The sequence below is a fragment of the Mauremys mutica genome, chromosome 7, assembly GCF_020497125.1.
Source record: "Mauremys mutica isolate MM-2020 ecotype Southern chromosome 7, ASM2049712v1, whole genome shotgun sequence".
Taxonomy (NCBI): Eukaryota; Metazoa; Chordata; order Testudines; family Geoemydidae; genus Mauremys; species Mauremys mutica.
In genome coordinates, this window is record NC_059078.1 from 123,921,014 (window position 1) to 123,945,462 (window position 24,449).

At 42.2% G+C, this 24,449-nt stretch overlaps 2 protein-coding genes across 10 annotated transcripts in view; one reads left to right on the forward strand and one right to left on the reverse strand.

The window, feature by feature from the left end:
* The window catches only part of SLK (STE20 like kinase), a 71,741-nt gene extending 56,785 nt beyond the window's left edge, over positions 1-14,956 (reverse strand). For 2 of the 4 annotated variants that reach the window (XM_045023782.1, XM_045023784.1), the window contains exons 1-2: positions 14,513-14,956; positions 13,530-13,646 (exon numbers count right to left, since the gene is read on the reverse strand). In XM_045023782.1, the coding sequence (XP_044879717.1) occupies positions 13,530-13,646; positions 14,513-14,575 (180 nt within the window). In that variant the 5' untranslated portion in view covers positions 14,576-14,956. Of the gene's footprint in view, positions 1-13,529 lie in introns of all 4 variants that reach the window. The other 2 variants (XM_045023785.1, XM_045023783.1) reach the window with 1 other exon arrangement.
* Positions 14,630-24,449, forward strand: part of STN1 (STN1 subunit of CST complex) — a 60,912-nt gene continuing 51,092 nt past the window's right edge. For 3 of the 6 annotated variants that reach the window (XM_045023793.1, XM_045023787.1, XM_045023788.1), the window contains exon 1: positions 15,161-15,414. The gene's annotated coding sequence lies outside the window, so the exon portion shown is untranslated. Of the gene's footprint in view, positions 14,755-15,160; positions 15,415-22,431; positions 22,456-24,449 lie in introns of those variants that run through there. The other 3 variants (XM_045023789.1, XM_045023790.1, XM_045023792.1) reach the window with 3 other exon arrangements.

The following is a 24,449-nucleotide window of genomic DNA, read 5'->3' on the forward strand; positions in this document are numbered from 1 at the left end:
CAGAACAATTTATATAGCTGAGCTCACGCTTTGGAAAAGATGACTGCCTGGTAAAGGAAAGGGAGTGATCATGAACATATTCTATATTTATACTCTGTGCCCTTGTGTGCTCACTGCATTCAAGAGTAAAATGTAGACAACATATTATTCATATGATCAGGACCCACAGTGCATAACTCTCATACACCAAATGACATACAAGGATATACAGAAAATGAGGAGGCATTAAACAACTTGTGCTATCCATCTTGCTTATTTAAAACATTTCATCATACCCACACCAAAGAAGAGAAACCTTTTATAAAGAAGAAAGATGACCATCTTCAGTAGGGATCCATTAAAAATAGTAAAATTCTCAAACAATAGTTTACTGGTTGTAGGTAAGTTTTTCCTGCTCTACCCGCTCCCTCTCAAAATCCCAAAGTTACAGAGGCAACAAGGAAGCATACATAGCTATGTGCAGCAAGACTGTTTCTTACTGTTTAATCATGAGAAAGACTGCCTTAGTCTTACCTGATATTCTCATGTTTTTTAATAAAATTATTTATAATAGTGTGAAAATTAAAGTTAACAGTTTCTCCATACTTCCTGGGGCACTGCAACATTAAGGATAGTTTTGACTTTGAGCAGCAGACCAAGCTGATCAGTGAGACTAAAAAAATCCTTTGTTTTCTACACATGGTAAGCTTTCATCTTTGTTTCAAAAGTCATATCCAGAAGAACTTAAACTCTTTAGGCCTGCTTAACACAATGATGAGGTACGTAGGAAGTAGAGATTAAATAAATAATATGAGTTTGTAAGTGTTTTAATTAACAAACAGTAAACAATGCTGTTATTTGAAGAATTCATGTTACATCTGAGTAAAAATAAACTCAAGTGTGGTCTACATCTAAAACGCAGATCAACCTAGATACATTGCCCAAAGGTGTGAAAAACTCTCACCCATGAGACACAGTGATGCTAACCTAAGCCCTGCTGTAGACTACACTAGGCCAACAGTTCTTTCCATTAACCTATCTACCATCTCTCGGGGGGAGTGTGGGGGGTTGGATTTAGTACAGCAATGGAAAAACCCCTGCCATCACTGTAGTAAGTATCTACACTAAAGCGGTGCAGCTGCAGCGTCTGTAGCATAAACATACCCTGACTTGTTTCCTTCCCTATCTCCACCTCTCATTGCCCATTTCTGACAAAAAGTAACAGTACCTGAATGGAAAATCTAATCTGAATTTGTGACAAGTACAATTTCATTATTTCACTATTCATTTCTTTTTTAAAAGGAGAAATTAATTTGGGTCTAGCTGTTTATGAAATTCACAGTCTAAAGGTAAACACCTACATCAATTACAATAAGACTATTTTTCACTTATATTCATATATATTAATAGTCTAAACGATTTGCTCCCCATACTGACATATTTAACATGTATTTATGCAATAGTTCAATACAAAAAAGAAAGCTATTATCCCTTCCAGACCTTATGTTCAGATAATGAAAAGAAAAGCATGCATTTTTTCAGTTTATACAGGAAGCTATGAGTCTAGACAGATTAGAGCAAAATATTTTATAAATACAAACAATTTTGAATCAAGACTACCAAAAATCCTCCACTGATTTTCTGTGTACTAAAATCTCTGGGTGCACTTAGCTTCTTTTGATCAGTATTACTGATTCACCTGCATTGGAATGGAAGATGCTAATAATTTGATAAAGGAAGAATTTTCTTCCTGCTTGTTTTTTCCTGTGCCCTAGGGTTACCAAGTACAGACCAGTGGGTTATAACTCCTTGTGCAGATTTCAGGCACATGGCAGCCAATCAAAAACTCATTTTTTTGATCTGCTAGCCAATTCAATTCTACTCACCCCCTTACTCCAGACTGTGTTTTTTCCAGTGCTGAAACTTTAACGCAAAACATGGCAGCATGCAAATTTTAAATGGAACAAAATGGGTATACACCCTAAAAGAAACTAGAAGGAAGAGAAGAACTTCTTTATGTATTACACAAAAGTTACATGCTAGGATAGAGAGAATAACGCTAAGTAGACCCTCACTGTGAGACCACTTTCCAAATATAAAACAAAACAGTAAAGGAAGGTTCATTTAACCTCAGTCCCAATAACAACAAAAAACCTGAGGACCGGACCAGCCTGGGATAGATCTCAATAAGTCTCTATTGAGAGAACATATTTGCTAGTGAATACTGTGTGTCACGTCAACACTAGAAACTTCTGCCAGTATGAAAATGTCTGTTGGGGGATGACTTTTTAAAAAAAACCCACAACATTTCTATACAAGCCAAAGCCCTAGTATATATAAAGATGTGACAATCAGGGTCCTTAGGGGAGAACAGACGTTTTAAACCCCCAAAATGAACAGTTATGCCAACTGATTGCATACTGTATTATTGTACTATAAAAGTATATTGAATATGGTCTTTTATGAAAGCCTGTAATGTTCTGAACTTGGTCATTATGAGGTTTATACAGACTCTAGTTATGAATATATGTATTTATGTATCTAGAGAACTGTGCTCATAATCGGTACAACTTCCTCTACACCTTACAGCCGGGCAGTGAGCACCTCCCAAGCCAAGTGTTTATACAAAACAGGATTCAAGTATCCATCAGCTCAGGAAAAGACAATGATAAACCATTACAGATTAATAGGAAGACACTAGGACCATCCAGGCTATCAACTCAACAGGGAATTTACCCACTCTGAAAGTCCATGGTGACTCTTGGTTAGAGGTCAGGGGAGGGGGCAGGCTTTTACAAACAGGGTTGGTACTGAAGGTTTTTATCCAGAACTGGAGGGACAGCCTCCGGCCAGGAGGCTGTCTGTGAATGCTGGATCCCTCCTGTAGGTAGAGGGTATGTCTTAAGGCCATAGGTAACTTGTATTAGGAAAGGGATTTTAGCTAATATGAAAGTGTAAAACTTGAAGTTGCATTTTTATGTTTATTTTCTGTGCAGCTTGTATATGCTTGCTTCCCCTTACTGTTTTAATCTTTTAATCTGTGATTTTTGTATTGAATAAACTTTTATTTCATCCCAATCAGGTCTCTGGTGTGCAAACTGCATTGAGTGTGTATGCTAAAGTAAGCTGATACTTGGGGAGGCTGGCTTCACATCTTCAGGGGTGATGAACCAGGGGAATGGTCAGAGTATATGGGTACTTAAGAAATTAGGAAGGATTTATTTAAGGAAATTTGGGATTGGGAGCATTGTTAGTGTCTGAGACAGTCTGTACCCCTATATTCACCCATTTTTACAAGACTATGTTAAACTTTGTATAAAGCATACTGTGTAAGATATCATTTGAAAACTCATGATTTGCTGATCATTATTTTCCTGGTAAAACATGTGTGGTAACATTTTATGTAAAGATTAGAGCTGTCGATTAATCGCAGTTAACTCATGCAATTAATCACAGTTTTAATCTCACTGTTAAACAGAATACCAATTGAAATTTATTAAATATTTGTGGATGTTTTTCTACATTTTCAAATATATTAATTTCAATTACAACACAGTAATACAAAGTAAAGAGTACTCATTTTATGTTATTTTTATTACAAATATTTGCACTGTAAAAATGGCAAACAAAAGAAATAGTATGAGGTGAACTGAAAAATACAAGTACTGTAGTGCAATCTGGATCCTGAAAGTGCAACTTATAAATGTAGAACCTTTTGTTACATAACTGCACTCAAAAACAAAATGTAAAACTTTAGAGCCTACAAGTCCATTCAGTCCCACTTCTTGTTCAGCTAATCGCCAAGACAAACAAGTTTGTTTACATTTATGGGAGATAATGCTGCCCACTTTGTATTTACAATGTCACCTGAAAGTGAGAACAGGCGTTCGCATGGCACTTTTGTAGCCCTTTGTGCTTCGGACACCATTCCAAAGGACATGCTTCCATGCTGATGACACTCGTTAAAAAAAAAAATGCATTAATTATATTTGTGGCTGAACTCCTTGGGAGAGAATTGTATGTTTCCTACTCTGTTTTACCTGCATTCTGCCATATATTTCATGTTATAGCAGTCTTGGATGATGACCCAGCACATATTCGTTTTAAGAACACTTTCATTGCAGAGCTGACAAAAAGCAAAGAAGGTACCTATGTGAGATTTCTGAAGATAGCTACATCACTCAACCCAAGGTTTAAGAATCTGAAGTGCCTTCTAAAACCTGAAAGGGACGAGGTGTGGAGCATGCTTTCAGAAATCTTAAAAGAGCAACACTCTGATGCAGAAATTACAGAACCTGAACCACCAAGAAGGAAAATCAACCTTCTTCTGGTGGCATCTGAATCAGATGATGAAAATGAGCATGCGTCGCTCCGCACTGCTTTGGATGGTTATCAAGCAGAACCCATTATCAGCATGAACGCACGTCCTCTGGAATGATGGTTGAAGCATGAAGGGACATATGAATCTTTAGTGCATCTGGCGCATAAATATCTTGCGATGTTGGACACAACGATGCCATGCAAACTCCTCTTCTCACTTTTAGGTAATACTGTAAACAAGAAGCTGGCAGCATTATCTCCCATAAATGTAAACAAACTTGTTTGTCTGAGCGATGGGCTGAACAAGAAGTGGGACTGAGTGGATTTGTAGGCTCTAAAGAGATTGCACTACAGTACTTGTATTAGGTGAATTGAAAAAAACTATATTATTTTTATACAACTACTTGCACTGTAAAAAACAAAAATATAAAGTGAGCACTGTACACTTTTTATTGTGTTATAATTGAAATCAATATATTTCAAAATGTAGAAAATATCCAAAACCTATTTAAATAAATGGCATTCTATCATTAATCGCGCAATTAATTTTTTTTAATTGCTTGACAGCCCTAGTAAAGACATAAGATTTCACTGTATAATATAACCAAGACATGTTCCAACATGTTCTGGAGGTCAGTCACAAATAAGTTCAGAGACAAAAGGCTAGCCAAATCCCTCAGCCAGGTGTCAACAAGATCAAATGGATCACCACCTGATTAAATGGCCACTCCTCGGCAGGAGAGAGGGGGCATGTTAAAATAATAATAATAATAAAAAAAAAATCTACATTTTGACAAAGGAGCAGCTTAAGGTTTCTGGCCACAGTGACTGTCTCCTGAACATCAGGTGGAGATGATTCTTGTGCAAGAGAAAGGGCTATAAAAAGAGAAAGCAGATGGCACAAATCATCTCTCCCCTGCTCTCTACCCATGGCATCATCAACACTTGAAGAACAAAGGAAGCAGCACTGGACTGGAAGGGGTTGTCAATAAGACTGCTGGAACATGTGATGAGAGAAACCTTTGCTTTATATTCATTTAGCTTAAGTTAGGTGTTGGTTACAGAGAAATAAAAGGTAAAATGCAGTTAAGTCTGACTTATATACCTCATTACTTGTAGTCACTTAAAATCTATCTTTCTGTAGCTAATACATTTGTTTTATCTACACCAATGTGTTTGGGTTGAAGTGTCTGGGAAATTCCATTTGGGATAACAAGATTTGTGCATATCATTTTCTATTAATAAATGACTGACTTTATATGAGCTTGTATTGTCCAGGAGGGTGCTCTGCAATACAAGATGCACATTTCTGGGGGGAAATTTGGGACTGGAAGTTTGCTGGTGTCGTCCTGCAGTGTAATTCATGAGTGGCTGGCTATAGCACTCACAGTATAGTTGGGAGTGATTTACATGCTGGAGACAGTGAGAGAGCAGACCAAAAGTGATTGCTCTCATAACAAGTAGTATAAAAGGCACCCCAGATTGGGGAATTGAGGGGACACAGTTGTCCATCAGTCCAGACTGTACCCTAGGTAATGTCATAATGTCACCCTGTAAAGAATAACTAGGCTGGTGAGAGCCAGCATGAGACCTTATGTTTTTGGGCTTGCTACTGGTGTCCAGGATCTGAACTATATCTGCACAGCATAAAGATCTCCACCCAAGGTTACAGGGCAGCCAGGGACAGAATCCCTTGCTAATCTCGGTGGACCCCAAAACACCATAACACGTATAGAGGCATAAAAGTGCTTTTGCTGGTATAGCTTATTTTTCTTGGGGAAACTGTGTAAATTATACCATCAAAAGTACTTTTTGCCAATATAAGCTGCCTCTATATTCGGTGGGTTTCCCAATATAACTGTACCAGCAAACATTTTCTACTGTAGATTAGGTTTAGTAGAAAATTTGGAAAAATTGGAGACTGTGGCTGTTCTGGACAACTCTCTCGTTCAACCCAAAAAGCAATGGTAGAGAGAAGAATGAGCTTTGTTAGGCCAAGGAAATTTCACCACTTCATATACCTATGCTAAGCCAGCAAAAATGCCAAGTCAAAAATGAAGTTGGGAATCTTGTTGCCTTCATATAGAGCAAAACAGCATCTAGATTTTCTGAATTCTGATAAGAAAACAGTAAAGGTCTTGTAAACATCTAACATGAGCCAAAGTTTTGTCACCCTAGACCTCGAACAATAACTGGACAAAACAAGAAGCATGAACATTTTTGAAGAATTAAAATATTTGCAAGACAACTTTTTCTGATGAACAACTATATATGGAAATAGGATACTGCACTTAGGCCAAGAGATTGTGGGGAGTAGGCTTATTGGCAGAGCGTCCTCTAGAGGAGCCTGGGTGGAAAACACTGCCTAGTTGTTAGGAAAGTTCATAACACTTCATTAGCTTACAGAAGGGTAAGTAATTTTTTTCTCACAAGCCAAACTAGCAGATTAAACTGGAAGTGGGTCCTGGTCACTTCTGATTGATTCAGAGGGCTAAGTGGGGCATTCTTGCAGTTAAATTAGTCATGCATACATGTAAAATACAGGATCCTTAGCCGTGAATTTTAGGAGTATAGCAAGACCAACCCATGAACAACATTACGTACACCAAAGGCTTGTTTATCCACAATCTGAACACCAAATTAAATAAATCAGTTTAGAAAGCGATTTGAGGAAACCTGTTATACGGTAGCTCTTAATTTCAGTTTGAGTTGCCTATATCAATTTAGTTTAAAACAATTCCTTATCGAATTAAATAAATATGGCCTTTTAATCTGAAACAAGAGAGACCACATAAGGGGTTTCACCAATTTAACCAAATCACTTTCTAAACCAATTTAAGTTGTAGCTACAACTCTGAGCAGACCACCCCTCAAAATGATTTTCCAAAGAGTCAAACCTTGATCAAATCAAAGAATTTGCATCAGAACTATTTTCTTCCCTAAAAAAAAAAGTGATTTTCATTCTCCCTGAAAAATTTCAAATATATAAAAACAATAGAGAAAGTTTTTTCTCCTCCACTCTCCTCATACTCGGAAGTAACAATTGCTTTTGTTCAAACTCCCTAAACAATTAACCCCACAGCACACAGCAAACTAGAGGGGGGGAAAGTCTGCCTAAAATGTGGAAGTTTTGAGTGTCTGAAAACTAACTAGAATGAAAAGCCTTATCTAACCTTAACCATCCCTATAATATGAGAAAGGCCAGCAGCAGTCTCCAGTTATGTAGCCACCCTGATCTAGCTGGGAGAGATTTGCAGTGGGAATATTAGTTTTTAATTGAACTATTTAGAAGTTTTACCTAACTAGTATCAAAGATATTTCTAAATGTTATTTAGAAGTTCAGTAAGTTAATGAACCTGAATGCATGGATAGCCCATTTCAGCCTGCCAGGGCTAAGACGACATGAACAGATCAGTACAAATGCATTCAGGACCAGAAAATTTTACTATTTATTGAACCGGGATAACTGGTTACTATATTCCAATGACATGGTTGTTTTATTGCAAACTTCAAGAGCAAAACCTCTGCCAGTTATGAGATCATTTTAGTGCACTTTGAGACCTGGTTCTCAATTAGAATAAGACCATCATCATCATATTTGGGAAGAATCCTCTTGAAATTGAGTGGCAGATAGAGGGCCACCTTCTAGAACAAATCTCTGCTTTTACTTACTTAGGGATAAAGTTTCATCCTCCTGGCCATTCGTCACATTATCATAAAGACTTAAAACAAAAGGCCCTTAGTTCTGCTGAAGGGGTGCTCTGTTCTACCTGCTTGCATGGGGGAACAGAGTTGCCACAGCGCCAAGAATTTTTAATGCTGAAATAGTAAGGCAGATTCTCTGTGGGGTCGAAGTTTGGTTTAGAGGCCAAGTTTTGGCCTTAGCGATCATTCAAATAATTTTTTGAACAAACTTTATTCCTTCATTTTCTCACTCCTTCCGCCTTGCTTTTATATGCCATGGTAGGTGTTTTTATTAGCTGAGCTGTACATAGTAGAGCTTGTACTGCTTTTCTTAAATTTTGGTCTAAGATCTGTACTCTTCAAGATTATAGACTGCCCCATCTTTGCCTTCAGGAGATGTGCATGGAAACAATACACAGGTTGTTCCTCCCAAGAGTCTCCAATTTATTATTGCTAGCTTGAGATTTTATATTACTCAGCTATTGTCAATGTATTTTAATCAGCATCATCAACTACTCCAACAGACAGTGAAAGATATTACCCAAAAAGAAGATCTGGCTGTGATTCATGAGTCTAAGTTTGCCTTTTGATTCTCTACTTTGAAGATGGTCATGTTTTTAATTTTAATGAGTTATCAAATCCTCATTTAACCAAGATTCCAAACCATGGAAATTGCTATCCTTAGAGGCAGATAAAAACAAGTTCCTTCACATCTTTATTTTTGCCCATGTAAATCCAGAGTGTTGGAAGAGCTACCTCATTATTTTTGAGCTATAGAATTTTTCAGCTTCTGAGAGCACAGTGGATTTTGCCTCATTTTTTTTTCCATTTCAAAAGATAATGTTTTAAGTATTTTCTCAATTCCTGGTAGTAATTACATCGGTGGCAATTTTTGCTCTTTTAGCACTGTACGAAACAAGAGTTTTTAATGCAGTTCTGATTAACATTTTAATTATATGGATGTTTCTGTTTTAGATTGCGTATGTTTTTCTTTTTGTATTTGCAAGAGACATGTCATATGCAATCTAATAGAACGGGAAGCAGATAAATGATTAGTAAGAGAAAAAGAGCTGTACCATTAGCAGAAAAAAATTTAAACCACAAATTAAATATCCTAAGGACTTCAACTACATTTTGTTAGGTTAATATATCCTGTATTAAATAAATTTATATTAATAACATTAATCAAGTCATAATTTCATATGACCAATAGTAACAAACATGTTAAAGAAAAACGTTGTTTCAGGGGGCTGCTTAAGCATATTTTGTCAACTGAAAATGAATGACTACTTAAAAGATGTTTCTAAATGTAAGCTGTATCAAGTAGGCAACCTGATCTTTGTTTTGCATTAAATACCGAAGAAACACAAAATCTGATTTGTTTAGTGTTCTTTTATTGTAAATCTGCTGAAACATTGAGAATACGGACATTCACACAAGGTTCCTAGGGTCTTAACAGTTACATAAAAAGATGTTTTAGTTTACTGAAATCCAATTCAGAGAAAATTGAGCTGTGGAAGTAGTATGTTATTTTCCTTAAGCTTTTGACATTCAGGTATTCATGAAAATTATGTTCACTCCAGGAACAAAAACTAACACTTCTATGAGAAAACACTTCTGAGTACTCTTCAGTGCTTTTATGCAAGATAACAAAGGTGGCTTGATTTAGATTCACTGGGTAAAAGGCTCCGAGATCCAGGATCTACTTAACTAACATGGTTTGGCTGCTAGTTCCAGAATGGAATTGTGACTGAACAGCTCTATTTGCCCCACCCCCTTCTGGATGCCAGATAAAGCTTAGCTCTAATCACCTTTCAGCAGATTTATTTATACTTGCTTTGTAATTTAACCATTTATTGGTATTCAAGATGTAGTTGGTATATACATATACATATATATATATATATATATATATACACACACACACACCCACACACCTAAAGCACGTTAATGACATTAGCAAAGAATGGCATGCTCAAAAAGATATTTGGAGGCGGGGGTGGGAGGCAGAGGCGGAGGCAGGGAAGTAGTTTTTCCAATGTGTTGTTTTATAAATCACTAAATACAAATTGTCTTTAAAAGGCAACAGGTCTGTTTTATTGAAATCATTCAACATCCTTCCAATAATTGTAGTCAAATATGTTATCCTAGCAGTTTCTAAGCAGAGATGCATATGTCAAGGAGTTAAGATTGTGACATACTCTAACACTTGGAACTAAGAAGTTTCTGTGTAACAGCCTCAGTGAACAAGCTACAATACATATAGGATGTGTAGTTTAGACCAGGGGTCCCCAACCTTTTTGGGTCCAGGGACCGGTTTCGTTTGCCGGCGGAAGCTCCAGCTGAGCCCCGGCCGGTGGACCTCCCGCAGGTGTGCCTGCGGAAGCTCCAGCTGAGCCCCGGGAGCAGCGCACCTCCCGCAGACACGACTGCGGAGGGACCGCTCGTCCCGCGGCTCAGCTGGACCTCCCGCAGGCATGCCTGCGGAAGCTCCACTGGGTCGGTTCGCGGCCCGGTTTCTAAGAGGCCGCGGACCGGGGGTTGGGGACCCCTGGTTTAGACATCTTCGTCTCAAATGATAAATAGAAACAAGTGGAACTCCTCAGAAAATAAGAGCAATCCTACTGATACATATCTGCCACTTTCCATTTTTTAAATTGAGGGAGCTTTCAGTAATGTTAAAATATGTGAAAATTGACAGATTTTTGCATTCAACTAAAAAAGTTTGAGAGCGCACAAGTAACAAGACTGTGGAATTCCAAGTGTCATTCTTACTACTATAATCGAAACAACAAGATTCTTAAAAATATTTTCAGTTTGAAAATTGTTAAAATTGTGAACAACTTCAGCATTTAAAAAAAGTTTTGTTTTCTAAATGCAGAGATATCATCAAATTAGAAGTCACACTTTCTGCTGAAAAATGTAGACTTACTGTCAGGGGAGCTAAATCTCTTTTATTATGTTTATTTCGTTCATACCTCAAAATGCCAGAATGAACAGTTTCACTGTTCTGTTGGTCAATTGCACTTTCTGCATCATGCACTAGTATGACAAGATCACTGGTGCTGCTCTCAGGGGAGCTCACTACATAATTTTACCCAGATCCTGCAGATAGTGTGTTTATAACTAGCAGCTAAAACTGCACATGGAAAAGGGATGTGCCAGAGGATGTTTAGTGGCATTGCTCTGGGGCCTGCCCACTCTCCCCTGATGGAAAGACCATTATAATAATCAGAAGAAAAATTTAAAACACACTTATGAAGTTTAAAAAAAAATTGAGTCCACACATGCTATTTATGAGGCTGCTCTGCTATATCAGATTTGACTGAGATTTTCAAAACAATCTAAAGGATTTAGATAGACATCCATTCATTTTCTTGGAAGATGTACCAATCCCCTACGCTGCTTTGAAAATCTCAACTTTGCTTTAAAAAAAATAAAATAATCAAGTTCTGTGTTCCTTTAAAAGGATGTTATTTACATAGGAGAATCCTGAAAACCAGACTCTGGAATTAGAACAGGATTTCTGAGTTTGGCTATATCTTACTCTACAGACTATGTCAGCAAAACTTGCGTTGCTCAGGTTTGTAAATATGACACCCCCCGAGCGACATAAGTTACCAAGATAAGTGCTTGTGTCCACAGTGCCATGTCAGCGGAAGAGCTTCTCCTATCGACATTCCTTCTGCCACTCACGGAGGTGAGTTTTTTTACACTGACAGGAGAGCCCTTCAACAGATGCGCTGCAGTGGCGCAGCTGTATCAGTATAGCTACAGCACTGCAGCGCTGTACGCAGACATGGCCCTAGTGAAAAGGAAAGCATGCAACAGATGCTACTTAACTTACAAAAATATTAATGGAAAGTGTTATTCCCTCTAACAATCTGGAAAAGAAACATAAGAAAATGCAAAATTGCTTCTGTCCAGAATAGCTGCTATTTGCTGGAGGATAAGGAAACTGTGTAAACCAGTGGTTCTCAACCAGGATCCAGGGCCCCCTGGGGTAGGGTGACCAGATGTCCCGATTTTATAGGGACAGTCCCGATCTTTGGGTCTTTCTTATATAGGCTTTTATTACCCCCTACCTCATCCCGATTTTTCACAGTTGCTGTCTGGTGACCCTACCCTGGGGGGCTGCGAGTAGGTTTCAGGGGCCCACAAAGCAGGGCTGGCATTAGATTTGGTAGGTCCCAGGGCGGAAAGTCGAAGCCCCACTGTTTGGAGCTGAAGCCTAGGGCTCCAAGCTCCGCCACCCAGGGCCGAAGCCAAAGTCTGAGCAACTTAGCGCAGGGCCCCCTATGGCAAAGGGCCCCAAGCAACTGCCCTGCTTGCTACCCCCTAACCCTGGCTTTTATACGCAGAAAAACAGTCGTGGCACAGGTGGGCCGTGGAGTTTTTATAGCATGCTGGGGGGAATGGGGCTCAAAAAGAAAAAGGCTGAGAATCCCTGGTGTAAACGATCTTGTATTTTAAACATGAAAACTTCTTGACTGAAACAATTAGATACTTTCCAGTAACAATGCATCTGGTATCCTTTTTTCTACACTTTATCCCTGTCCCATGAATCGGCTCAAGATATCACCTTCCTGCATCACGTCTGCTCCCTAATGAGCTTGAGGATGCGGTTCTCTCCTCCACACCAAGAAACATTAAACATCATGCACTCCATAAAACAAACTAAAGGCACTGACATCCTGTGTGAAACCCAAAGCCAGCAGAGAAGGATGTTTGAAGGCTTGAGTTTATTTCTTGACATCTATCTGATAGTGTCTTTATGAAAGAAATTTAAAACTATTACAATGTAGGTTTGTTCCGTGAAGTTTTACATAGTAAGTAGCCTATAAAAATATAAGGTATATTGCTATATTGCAGCATTTTAGATCAAGTCATTGAAACAAGTTAGGACAGCCAGCACACACATCCTTAAAAAAGAAAAACCTGGACAGCCCTGGGGCATTTAATTCAATTAATCATTAATTCAATCAAGAGAACAAGATATTCTATTAAGGCAAACGGACTCATTAAAAATATCACAAGATCAGCACTCATGCTACTATAAGAGACATTTAAGTCTATTTTACTTCTAAGTTTGATATTTTACAAAAAAAGTAGCCAGGGAATGAAAACTGAGCTTATGCTTGCCTAGAGAAGCCTATCCCCTGAGAGATTAAAAGCCAGACTGAACAAAACACTGGAGGAAAAAAAAAGCTGAAGCAGGGAACAACTCAGCAGTGGCGGTTTGGAGAAGAGGGCGGGACGATGACCTAATAGGCCTTTTCCATCTCCAGTTTCTCTGATTCCTTGTGATGATTAGGAATTTCAGGTAGCCCAGTGCTGTCAATGTTTAAATACATGACTGGGCAAATCACAACCTATTTGCCTCAGTTTCCCAAAGTGTAAAATGGGCATAATACTTACGTATGTTAGAAGGATGCTTTGAGATCCTCAGACGACAGGCCTTATAGAAGGGCAAGCTTGCGATGCACTTATTTCAAGAAACAATACCACATGAGGCTTAAGTTGCCATTTCTCAGGTTCTCTCTTACCTTGAACACTTTACCAAAAGCACCATCTCCCAGCTCTCCTATTATCTCCCAGAACTCCTCCGGATTCAAGTCTCTCTTGACGTTCTCATATTGTTTCTTTTTCTTCTCGCCACCGAGCTTAAAGATTTTACGGAAGTTAAAGAAAGACATTTTTCCCTCTCTTCCAAAAAAAAAATTGTTCCAAAATTAAAGGAAAACCGCAGAGGGTGGGAACAGCAGCTGCTCTCTGAGCAGCGTCTCACTCCACCGTCTCCTGCAAGGGAAAAGCTAAGAAGTGTCTTGCAAGTGCGCTGTCCCGCACGAGCCCCCCACGCGGCCGCGCGTGGAAAGCCCCTGGCCCGGTGGTGCTGCGCTGAGGCAGGGCGTGCGGTGAGATCCCCCTCGGTGCTTAGCGGGCTGGGTTATTCCCCCCCCCCCTTCACGTCTCTCCCTGAATCGCAATTCGACAACAGCCGGCTGCGTGGCCGTCACATTGGCGACAAGCGCCCGGGTCCCTGCTCGCCCCGGGAACGGAGGCTTCAGCGTCCAAGGCTGGGTGGGGACGAAGCACGAACTTCCTCACTCACATCCTGGGTGGAGGCTCCTACCCCACTGGAGACGGCCCGCTGGCGCGGGGGGTAGCCGGCACCTGGGGCCCCCTCTCCCCGGGGTGGATTCGCCTCCTTTCCCTGAGGGGTCCCCCTGCAGCCCCGGAGGAAGGGATGGCCGGTCCCCCTGGTTACACAGGGGAAGGCGGCAGGGTCCCAGGGCAGGAGACGGCGTCTCCCCGCTTCCTCCTCACAGGCGCAAAGCCCGGGCGGCCGCTCGCTCTCCGGGCGGCAACCGGCGTCTCCCCGCTCAGGGCCGGCTGGGGGAGGGGCGAAGTGTCAGGCTCCTCCAGCCGCGGCGGCCTCCTTCTCCCTCAGTCAGTCACTCGCGCGCGCGCCTCTCGCCCCCATGTCCGGAACCGTCTCTCGCGGCGCGCTCGCCCGGCCGGGCCTCACCTCCCTAGCGCGCGCTCGCTCGCTCGCGCGCCCCCCATCCGCCGACTTCCCTCCTTGGCGCATGCGCACGGACAGCCGAGCCCGGAGACGTTTTCCCCCCCCCTCACACTCCCTCGCCGGCTGGAGAAAAGGGCGGGGTTAGAGGACTGGCTGAAACGGCCGAACGGCAGTTAACGTCCTTTTCCACGTGATCCCGGAGAGCCCGCGAGGGGCCAATAGGAGCGCGCTGAGCTCTCAGGCGGGTAAGACAGTGTTTTCTCCCGCGGGGGGTTCTCCCTGACTGCCCCGGGGGGGCGGGTGTACTCCCCTTTCCTGACCGTGCCCCTCCCTGACAGCGAGGTGGGCAGGGGCAGGAGTTCCCTTTCCTCCTCGCTGCTTGCCTGGGAGGTTGGGGCAGGGTGTGGGTGGGTTCACCTCCACCCCCTGAGGGAGGGCGCAGGGTACAGGGTGTGATGGGGGAGTGCGCCAGCGGGGGGCGGGGGCTGTTTAGCTGGAGAGGGGGGTTGTGCCAGAAGCTCTGGCCCTCTCCTTGGTTTCTGGAGCACAGTGGTTTCTAGACTAGCGCTTGGTGCAATGGGGTCACAGCAGGGTGTGATGTCATTGCGTCTTCATTGTTTGGCACCCTACTTGCTTCTCCTGCTCCCCCACTCACTGTATCAGGGATCCTGTCGTAATGCTACTGTTGTTTATGTATCACACAAAGAAGATGAGCTGGCTGTCCTGAAGGGCTTACAATTCAAACAGACAACTCCTAGACAACGGGGAGGATGCAAGGGGAGGCAGGATGGCCTTGAGTTGAGACACTGGATTGGGACTTGAGAAAGCTGGGTTCCCACCTCTGCCTCCCACCTCGGTCACTTCCTGTGTGACATCGAGCAAACTGTGTAGCATTTGATTCTCAGGTGGGCCAAGTGCCTCTAGTTGCCACTGACTTAGATTGGGCATTATGGATACTCGGGACCTCCAAAGATCAGACCCTTCATCTCTCTCTGCCTCAGTTCTCAGTCTAAAATGGGGATGATGATGCACTCCTATCTCACGGGACGGGGGGGATGAATATAAATTCATGAATGTCCATGAGGTATAGTACTAAGATATTACAATGATTATATTAGCTTATAACCATTTAGGGCCTGTCTACACTTGAAATACTACAGTGGCACAGCTGCAGCTGCTATAGTACTTCAGTGTAGACGTTATCTATGCTGGCGAGAGGGATTCTCCTGTCGGTGTAAGTAATGCTACTCCCCAAGAGGCAGTAAGTAGGTTGATGGAAGAATTCACAGGGATTTAAATTTGTTTGTATGTGCCACTCGGGGATGTGGATTTTTTCACACCTCTGAGCTATTTAGCTAAGCCGACCTAATTTTATAGTGTAGACCAGGCCTCCGATAGGAAAGCAGCTTGAGCAGTAATGTCAACAACTTCTTGTTAGTTACATTTTTTTTAAGTCTCTCATCTATTTTATTCTCTACTATGGGAAGGGATAAGACTTATAATACTTGTGAAAGAAGTATTATTTAAGGAGGGTCTTAGAAAATGATAACGTGGTGGGGCACGTTAGGAAGAAGATTGCATGGAATAAGGCACAGCTAATATGGGAGAAGGGCATAGTGAAGTCTGCGGAAGTGGAATAAAAAGAAACCAGGACAGAGAGGTAGGTAGGAGCTGAACTTGGCATCAAACTGTGGAGGAGTGGAAAACTTTTCAATTCCAGAAAGTTGCTGACATTGCATAATTAGTGATAAGAATATTATTTGTATTGCAGTAGTACTCAGGAACCCCCTGGCATGGACCAGTGTCATATAGTGCCAGATGGTGTCCCAACACGGAACAGAATGACAGTCCCTTCCCTAAAGAGCTTATAATCTAAGTATTAACACAGTGTCATGCATGACATAAGGTTCTGTTACCAGTCCAGAATTATTTGCTAGCACTGACAGAACAAGGGACCTCCCAAATATTTCTGATTTTAGAGGAGATGGATGGTAACACTGACCTCCTTTTTTCAAGGAGAATCTTCGGCTTCATAGTTTTTCTCTTGTGTTGACTCCTTCCCAACACAGGTGGCAGATACCAGAGCTGTGCTGCCCACTTATGGATGTAAGGTAGTGATGAAATGACAACAGCCATCCAGACTAGTCTCTGGCTACATTAGTGCTTCAAAGCGCTGCCGCGGCAGCGCTCCCGCGGCAGCGCTTTGAAGCGCTAAGTGTAGTCAAAGCCCCAGCGCTGGGAGAAAGCTCTCCCAGCGCTATCCGTACTCCAGCTCTCTGTGGGGAATAACGGACAGCGCTGGGAGCCGCGCTCCCAGCGCTGGGGCTTTGACTACACTGGCGCTTTGTAGCGCCGCAATTTGCAGCGCTGCAGAGGGTGTTTTTTCACACCCTGCTGCAGCGCTGCAAATTTGCAAGTGTAGCCATACCCTCTGTTGTCCCACCACACCTGGATTCTGATTGGCCAGTCACAGCTACCAGCTTCATTTGGAAGTTGCATGAAGATGGTTTGAAATTAAAACCTAGGGAGAAAGAAACCGTTATGGCTGAATGTTTTTTTAAAAAATTGATTTTCCTGGGTTCTCAATGTTTCCCACCTTAAATTATGAAATCTCCGGATTTTAAAAGTCCATTTCCCTCAGGCTGAATAATAACAGTCAGTTTGGTTTTAAAAATAAAAGTTGGAATTTTAAAAAAGCATTTCTATTGGGATTCAGTTATGTAAAAGCTTGCTTTTTACAAAGATTCAGATTTGGCTCCAAACCAAGATTAACATCCTTTGAACCAGTCCACTGACAGGACATCAAAACAAGTGGAAAGTAAAAGCACAAGTTTTATCCTGTAGCCCTTAAACCAGTCCAGCTCCCATTTTCTTCAACAGAAGTTGGATTAAGCCCAAAAGCTTATATCAGAAGTAGGTGGGTCAAGCCCAAAGACAGGAACTTTTCTAGAGTCGCTTGAGAGTGAATGTAGTTGTGAGGATGGTCTGTTGGATAGAACGGGCTAGGGAATTGGGACTCTTGTGTCATGATGTGACTAACTTACTCTGTAAGCAATTCACTTTACCCTTCTGTGCATCAGTTTATCCCTATGTAATATGGGTGTCATGGAATTGGAACTGCTCTGTAATAATTTATGAATATTGTATATTGACCTGGTTCTTGGACCATTTATTCTATGAATAGTTTGGTGTAGTTTAATATGAGTTGTAAGTAAAGACAAGCAGAGAGTGAAGAAATGGCTCAAGATAAATTACTTCTCTGCAGATACTTGAGGGATGTTATGAGAAAATACCAGGGCAGGAAAAGGCCCACACATACTGGAGATCAAAAGGTTTAAAAAGGAACATATTCTCAAAAGAGAGGTAGGAGGAGAGGAACATTTTGGGGCAACCAAACTAAGATAGGCACCTTCTGGGATTTCTGAAAAAGTTAGGCCTGCCAAGGTTACCATCAGCGGATGGTAAGTCTTTAAGTTAGAGAGAAATAAGTGTAGATTGTTTCAAAACCTTTTTTCTCTAAACACTTTGTTCCTACTGTTTAAAATACCGGTAAATAAGACTTTGGTTTTAAGAAGGCTATCTGATCACAATATATCACTGGTCACAGACTCCCGAAGGAAAGAAGAACTGTGGGTACTTAAATTCAGTCAGATTTGCAAAATACAAAGGAAGTGATGCACAAGGTGCTGTAGACCAGGGCCTGGTCTATGAGTGGGGAGAACTGCACAATTCCAGGCCAGGACAGTTAAAGGTACAAGGCTTGAGACCTGGTGCACTCGGAGACTAGAAGTTGGGGGAGGCAGAGGTGCAGCCAGCCCTGTAACCATGTCAATAGGTAGAGAATTACACATTATATAAAGCCCCAAATGTGCTTTAGACTGGTATGTAGACAAGCTCCCTGCTTCCAAGTTCCAGGAGATCTACAGATCACATAAACAATGAAGTACCAGTATGTGGTGAGGAGATGCCATAAAAACTCAGTGATTGAGCAATAAGGTTTGACATGTTGTTCCACTTTTTTCTTTTACTTTATATTTGTAAAGCGATTTCAGATCCTCAGATGAAAGGTTTTTGTAGTCATAGAATCATAGAAGATTAGGGTTGGAAGAGACCTCAGGAGGTCATCTAGTCCAACCCCCTGCTCAAAGCAGGACCAACACCAACTAAATTGGGGGTTCTCAAACTGGGGGTCAGGACCCTTCAGGGGGCTCGTGACGTCATTACAGGGGGGGTCGCAAGTTGTCAGCCTCTACCCCAAGCCCTGCTTGCCTCCAGCATTTATAATGGTGTTAAATATATTAAAAAGGGTGTTTAATTTGCTAGGGGTGGGGTCGCACACAGAGGCTTGCGATGTGAAAGGGGTTGCCAGTAAAAAAAAGTTTGAGATCCACTGAACTAAATCATCCCAACCAGGGCTTTGTCAAGCCGAATCTTAAAAACCTCTAAGAATGGAGATTTCACGACCTCCCTAGGTAGCCCATTCCAGTGCTTCACCACCCTCCTAGTGAAAGAGTGTTTCCTAATATCCAACCTAGACCTCCCCCACTGCAACTTGAGACCATTTTATTGTCATCTTCCATCCCTGAGAACAGTTGAGCTCCATCCTCTTTGGAACCCCTCTTCAGGTAGTTGAAAGCTGCTATCAAATCCCCCCTCACTCTTCTTTTCTGCAGACTAAACAAGCTCAGTTCCCTCAGCCTCTCCTCGTAAGTCATATGCCCCAGTCCCCTGATCATTTTTGTTGCCCTCTACTGGACTCTCTCCAATTTGTCCACATCCTTTCTGTAGTGGGGGCCCAAAACTGGATGCAATACTCCACATGTGACCTCACCAGTGCCGAATAGAGGGGAATAATCACTTCCCTCGATCTGCTGACAGTGCTCCTTCTAATGCAGCCCAATATGCTGTTAGCCTTTTTGGCAACAAGGGCACACTGCTGACTCATATCCAGCTTCTCATCCACTGTAATCCTCAGGTCCTTTTCTGCAGAACTGCTGCTTAGCCAGTTGGTCCCCAGCCTGTAGTGGTGCATGGGATTCTTCCACCCTAAGTTCAGGACTCTGCACTTGTCCTTGTTGAACCTCATCAGATTTTTTTTGGCCCAATCTTCCAATTTGTCTAGGTCACTCTGGACCCTAGCCCAACCTTCCAGAGTATCTACCTCTCCCCCCAGCTTAGTGTCATTCACAAACTTGTTGAGGGTGCAATTTATCCCATCATCCAGATCGGCAATAAAGATGTTGAACAAAACTGGCCCCAGGACCGACCCCTGGGGCACTTTGCTTGTTACTGGCTGCCAGCTAGACATCGAGCCATTGATTGCTACCCTGTGAGCCTGACAATCTAGCCAGCTTACTATCCACCTTATAGTCCATTCATCCAATCCATACTTTTTTAACTTGCTGGCAAGAATACTGTGGGAGGCCGTATCAGAAGCTTTGCTAAAGTCAAGATAGAGCACATCCACTGCTTTCCCCATATCCACAGAGCCAGATATCTCATCATAGAAGGCAATCAGGTTGGTCAGGCATGACTTGCCCTTGGTGAATCCATGTTGACTGTTTCTGATCACCTTCCTCTCCTCCAAGTGATTCAAAATGGATTCCTTGAGGACCTGGTCCATGATATTTTCCAGGGACTGAGGTGAGGCTGACTGGTCTGTATTTCCTCAAGTTCTCTTTTTTCCCTTTTTTAAAGATGGGCACTATGTTTGCCTTTTCCCAGTTGTCCAGGACCTCCCTCAATTGCCACGAGTTTTCAAAGATAATGGCCAATGGCTCTGCAATCACATCAGCCAATTCCCTCAGCACCCTCGGCTGCATTAGATCTGGACTCATGGACTTGTGCATGTCCAGCTTTTCTAAATAATCCTTAACCTGTTCTTTCACCGCTGAGGGCTGCTCACCTCCTCCCCATACTGTGTTCCCCAGTGCAGCAGTCTGGGAGCTGACCTTGTCTGTGAAGACCGAGGCAAAAACAGCACTGAGTACTTCAGCTTTTTCCACATCATTTGTGACTAGGTTGCCTCCCCCATTCATTTAGGGTCCCACACCTTCCCTGACCTTTTTCTTGTTGCTAACATACCTGTAGAAACCCTTCTTGTTACCTTTCACATCCTCTGCTAGCTGGAACTCCAGTTGTGTTTTGGCCTTCCTGATTATACCCCTGCATTGTATGCTCAAGCAATATTTTTATACTCCTTCCTTTAGTCATCTGACCAAGTCATGGAAAGTCTGAGACACAAGTTTCTCTTCCCTTATTTCTGCTACAACAGAGTAATATCTTGCCAGCCAATCCTAAAAATATAAGCTATAAGATGAAGGGTAGGTGACGGTAGCAAATCCTTCCCTATTTGTACTGATTTCCTGGTCTGGAGTAGGGTTTATGGAACTCAATCTATTTCTGGAGGCAGTAGGTTTTTAGCAACTGTAAATGCTTCCAAATGCTAGAGTTGAAAAATAAAAGTGACCCATAGGTAAATTACAATTCCTCCTTCACCAATTTACTTCAGTAGCCTTTGAAAGTTGGTCAGGGATTTATTTCACTGAAGCAGATTACTGTCAAGTCTTGCAAAAAGAAAGCTATTTTGGTTCTGCATTGAATACATTGACCTAGAAATATCTTTCACTCCTGATCCATCACTAAAACCCTAATTCCACTGCCACCTTCTTTGTTTCTGACTCTGAAGACTCTCTCCTACTTTCTTATTCTAAAGTCTAAACTCTGTCTGCCCCCTTGACCTCATCCTTTCTCACTTCCTGCTGTCGCTAGTTCCCCCTTTTAATATTCCCCTTTAACTGATCTGTCCGCCGCTTTATTTTGTGCTCCCTGCACCAGGTTAAAATTAAAATATTCTGCAAACTAACATGACCCTCTAATTGCTGCCCTGTTTCCTCTCTCACCTTTCCAAAATCCTTAACTGTGTATTTATTTATTTATTTATGTTTAAGTTTTGCTGTCTTGATTTCTTGGTTACCCACTCTTTCGATGATCTCTTCCAATCTGTCTAAGGGTTTCCATTGCCTCCACTCCACTGAAACTGCCATGACTAAGGTCACCAATTTTACTGGCTTCTAGCTAACTCTAAGGGACACATCTAGTCTCATCCTCCTGTATCTGTCTGCCACCTTTGACACTTAATCACTGTGTGACACCTTTTCTTGTTTTTTTTTTCTCAGGCCATACTGAGTCTTCCTTTATGGCTTCCCCATTCTCAGAGTCTCTTCATTCCTCTATCCTGGCCAGTTGCTTCAGCTACCATCTTTACGAGGGTAACTCCTAATTCTTCTCTTTAACACACCCAGCCCTTTCTTGAATCCCTAGCTGCCCCTCTGACATCTCTTCTTGGTGTCAGCTGCCATCTCCAAAATTATTTTCATTGATCTCTCCAATATCTATCTTGTCTGTGTCATTTAGTTCTTTTTCTTTACCCTTGTCCGGAAGCTACTCTTATCTCACTTTGATTACTGAAACCATCTGTCTGACCTCCTTGCTTCTCACCTCTTCCCATTGCATCATCAGCCATCTGCCTCTCCCACAGCTCTGACCATGTCACCCTCCTCTTTGAATTCCTCCATTCACTCACTGTCTCTTATCACATCAGTTTCAGCCCATTCCAGCTCACCTGGAGGCTTCTATGTAAGACTTTCTTCATGTGCATCTCTGCTGTCATTTCATTCTCTTTTCTGCTTCCTTGCTATGCTCATCTTAATCTCCTCCCTTTGAGGCCTCTTCCCTATTCTCAACTTCACACTCTTTTTACCATGCTGCCCCCTGCTCCTGGGCTCTAGTTTTATTTGCATAACAAGTGCCAACAGTGTGTAGGCACTTGTTTGCCAGTTCTAAATAACGCACTTCTTTGTCTTGTTTTTGACTTTCTAGCCCCGTACAGCAAAGTCTGTGTGGAGCTTCTAGTATCATCAGAGAGAGCATGCACACAAACCTAGGTCAGTAACGGTGATCTGAATCTGAGAAAATAAGTGGATTTGAACCCTCTTTCATTTCTTTGATGTATAAGGAAGGCCTGAGAGGCTGTTTTTCTGCCCCACCCTCACCCAAAAACGTCACAAATGTCAAATCGTATTTTCCCATTTCTTGCTGGAAGTCTTGAATGACTCAGCAGTGCATATGCAGAGCTCTCAGCTGTTAATGGAAGGAGTGTGGTTGCTAAATCTAGGGTAGAAAAACCCGCTCATTTCTCGGGGGCGGGGAGACAGTGGGGACGGACCTTTCATGGCTTGTTCATAAAAATCCACAGAAAGGCACAAACCCATTTTTTTTCCATCCTTGCTTGCTGTCATTAAGTCTCTGTTTGTATAATGGAAATAATTCAGGAATTTGTGGGGCAGATAAGAAGAAAGAATAATGCTGGAGGTCAGTCTCTGAAAGAACAAGTTCCAGGGCTATCATTACATTGTAAATCTGAATCAATATTCTGTCTCATAACAATGACTTTGAAACAATCCATTGCATGGCTTCTTGTTAGCTTCTGATGGATTTATATAGGGCTGTTTTTTAATCCAGGGAAACTGCTATGGAATTATTTGGTATTTGTGTTGTGAAAACTTGAATACACAGAACACATTTATTATTATTATTTAATTTGTAACCCTTCTGCCAGTTGGAGTCGGCAGCAAGTAGGGTTGGATTCAATATCTAGGGGTTCCTTTTCAACATACAAGACAGAACCGGCTCGAGCCCACAACCAGTAACTTGGCACAATTACACACCACCCATTGGGTCCCTCTAAGAGGCAATACTTCCTCTCTCGCAAGACAGAGTCTGAGTGTAGAATAGAAAATGTTAATAAAAATGGGGGAAGTAACCTGGCATTAACTTGGGAAAATGCTGCAAGCAGGATTCATAAGCATAAAACTGTGAGCAAAACACCCACCCCAGAGTATATTTTTTGCCTCAGGTTTTTAAGTCCCACAACCAAAAGCTCCTTTAATGTGCCCCTCCCTTCTCCCTCCACCACACAGTTGTTGTCCATGGTCAGTGAAGACCCAGAGGTCAGAAGTGCATCTGTGTGAGTTCACCTCCCCATCTCGGGGAGTGTGGGGGGGAATGCACCTTGCTTGCTTCACTGTCCAGGCACTCGCTCTGGCATCAGCTGCTCTATCAGCTGTTCGCCACACCGCATGCTCTGGAATGTCTTAAGGTCCCACCATGTAACACAGCTGTCAGTGATTTCCACTGTTAATGGGTTACTAGTGCAGACTGGGCAGAATCTTGCATCAGACATGCTGCCCAAAGCAAGTCTAATGCTTAGACCTGGTTATCACTGTCTTCAGCTCTATTGGTCTGCACTAAAAGTCTCAATTGAGTCTTAATCCACTCTGTTATTACGCAGTGGAGGGAGGAAGGGTCAAATGGTGTCTAGGATCCTTAGGCAGAGCCCACACCACCAGATACAAATACTTGTCCCCACTCCACCTGTCTTTCAACTCCACTGTTTTTTGGCACTCTTGTTGCCTGTCTAGTGAGTGCAGTTTAGTTGAGGGTGAGTCCCTCAATCAGGGTATGCCAAGCCCAGTTCTGATGCCCTAGATTCATACAACAAGGATAACAGCCCTTTATTATAAGGGTTTTACAAGGTAACAAGCCTTGTCGCTGGGGGAAAGTGATCGAGGTGGTATATCTTGAATTTAGTAAGCCTTTTGATACTGTCTCTCATAAACAAAGTAGGGAAATATAACCTAGCTCGAGCTACTATAAGGTGTGTGCAGAACTGATTAGAAAATCATTTCCATAGAGTAGTTAGCAGTGGCTCATGGTCAAGCTGGAAGCGCATATTGAGTGGGGTCCTGCAGGGATCAGTTCTGGGTCCAATTCTGTTCAATACCTTCATCAATGCTTTAGCTAATGGCAGAGAGTACACTTATAAAGTTTGTGAACGATACCAAGCTGAGAGGGGTTGCATGTGCTTTGGAGGATAGGA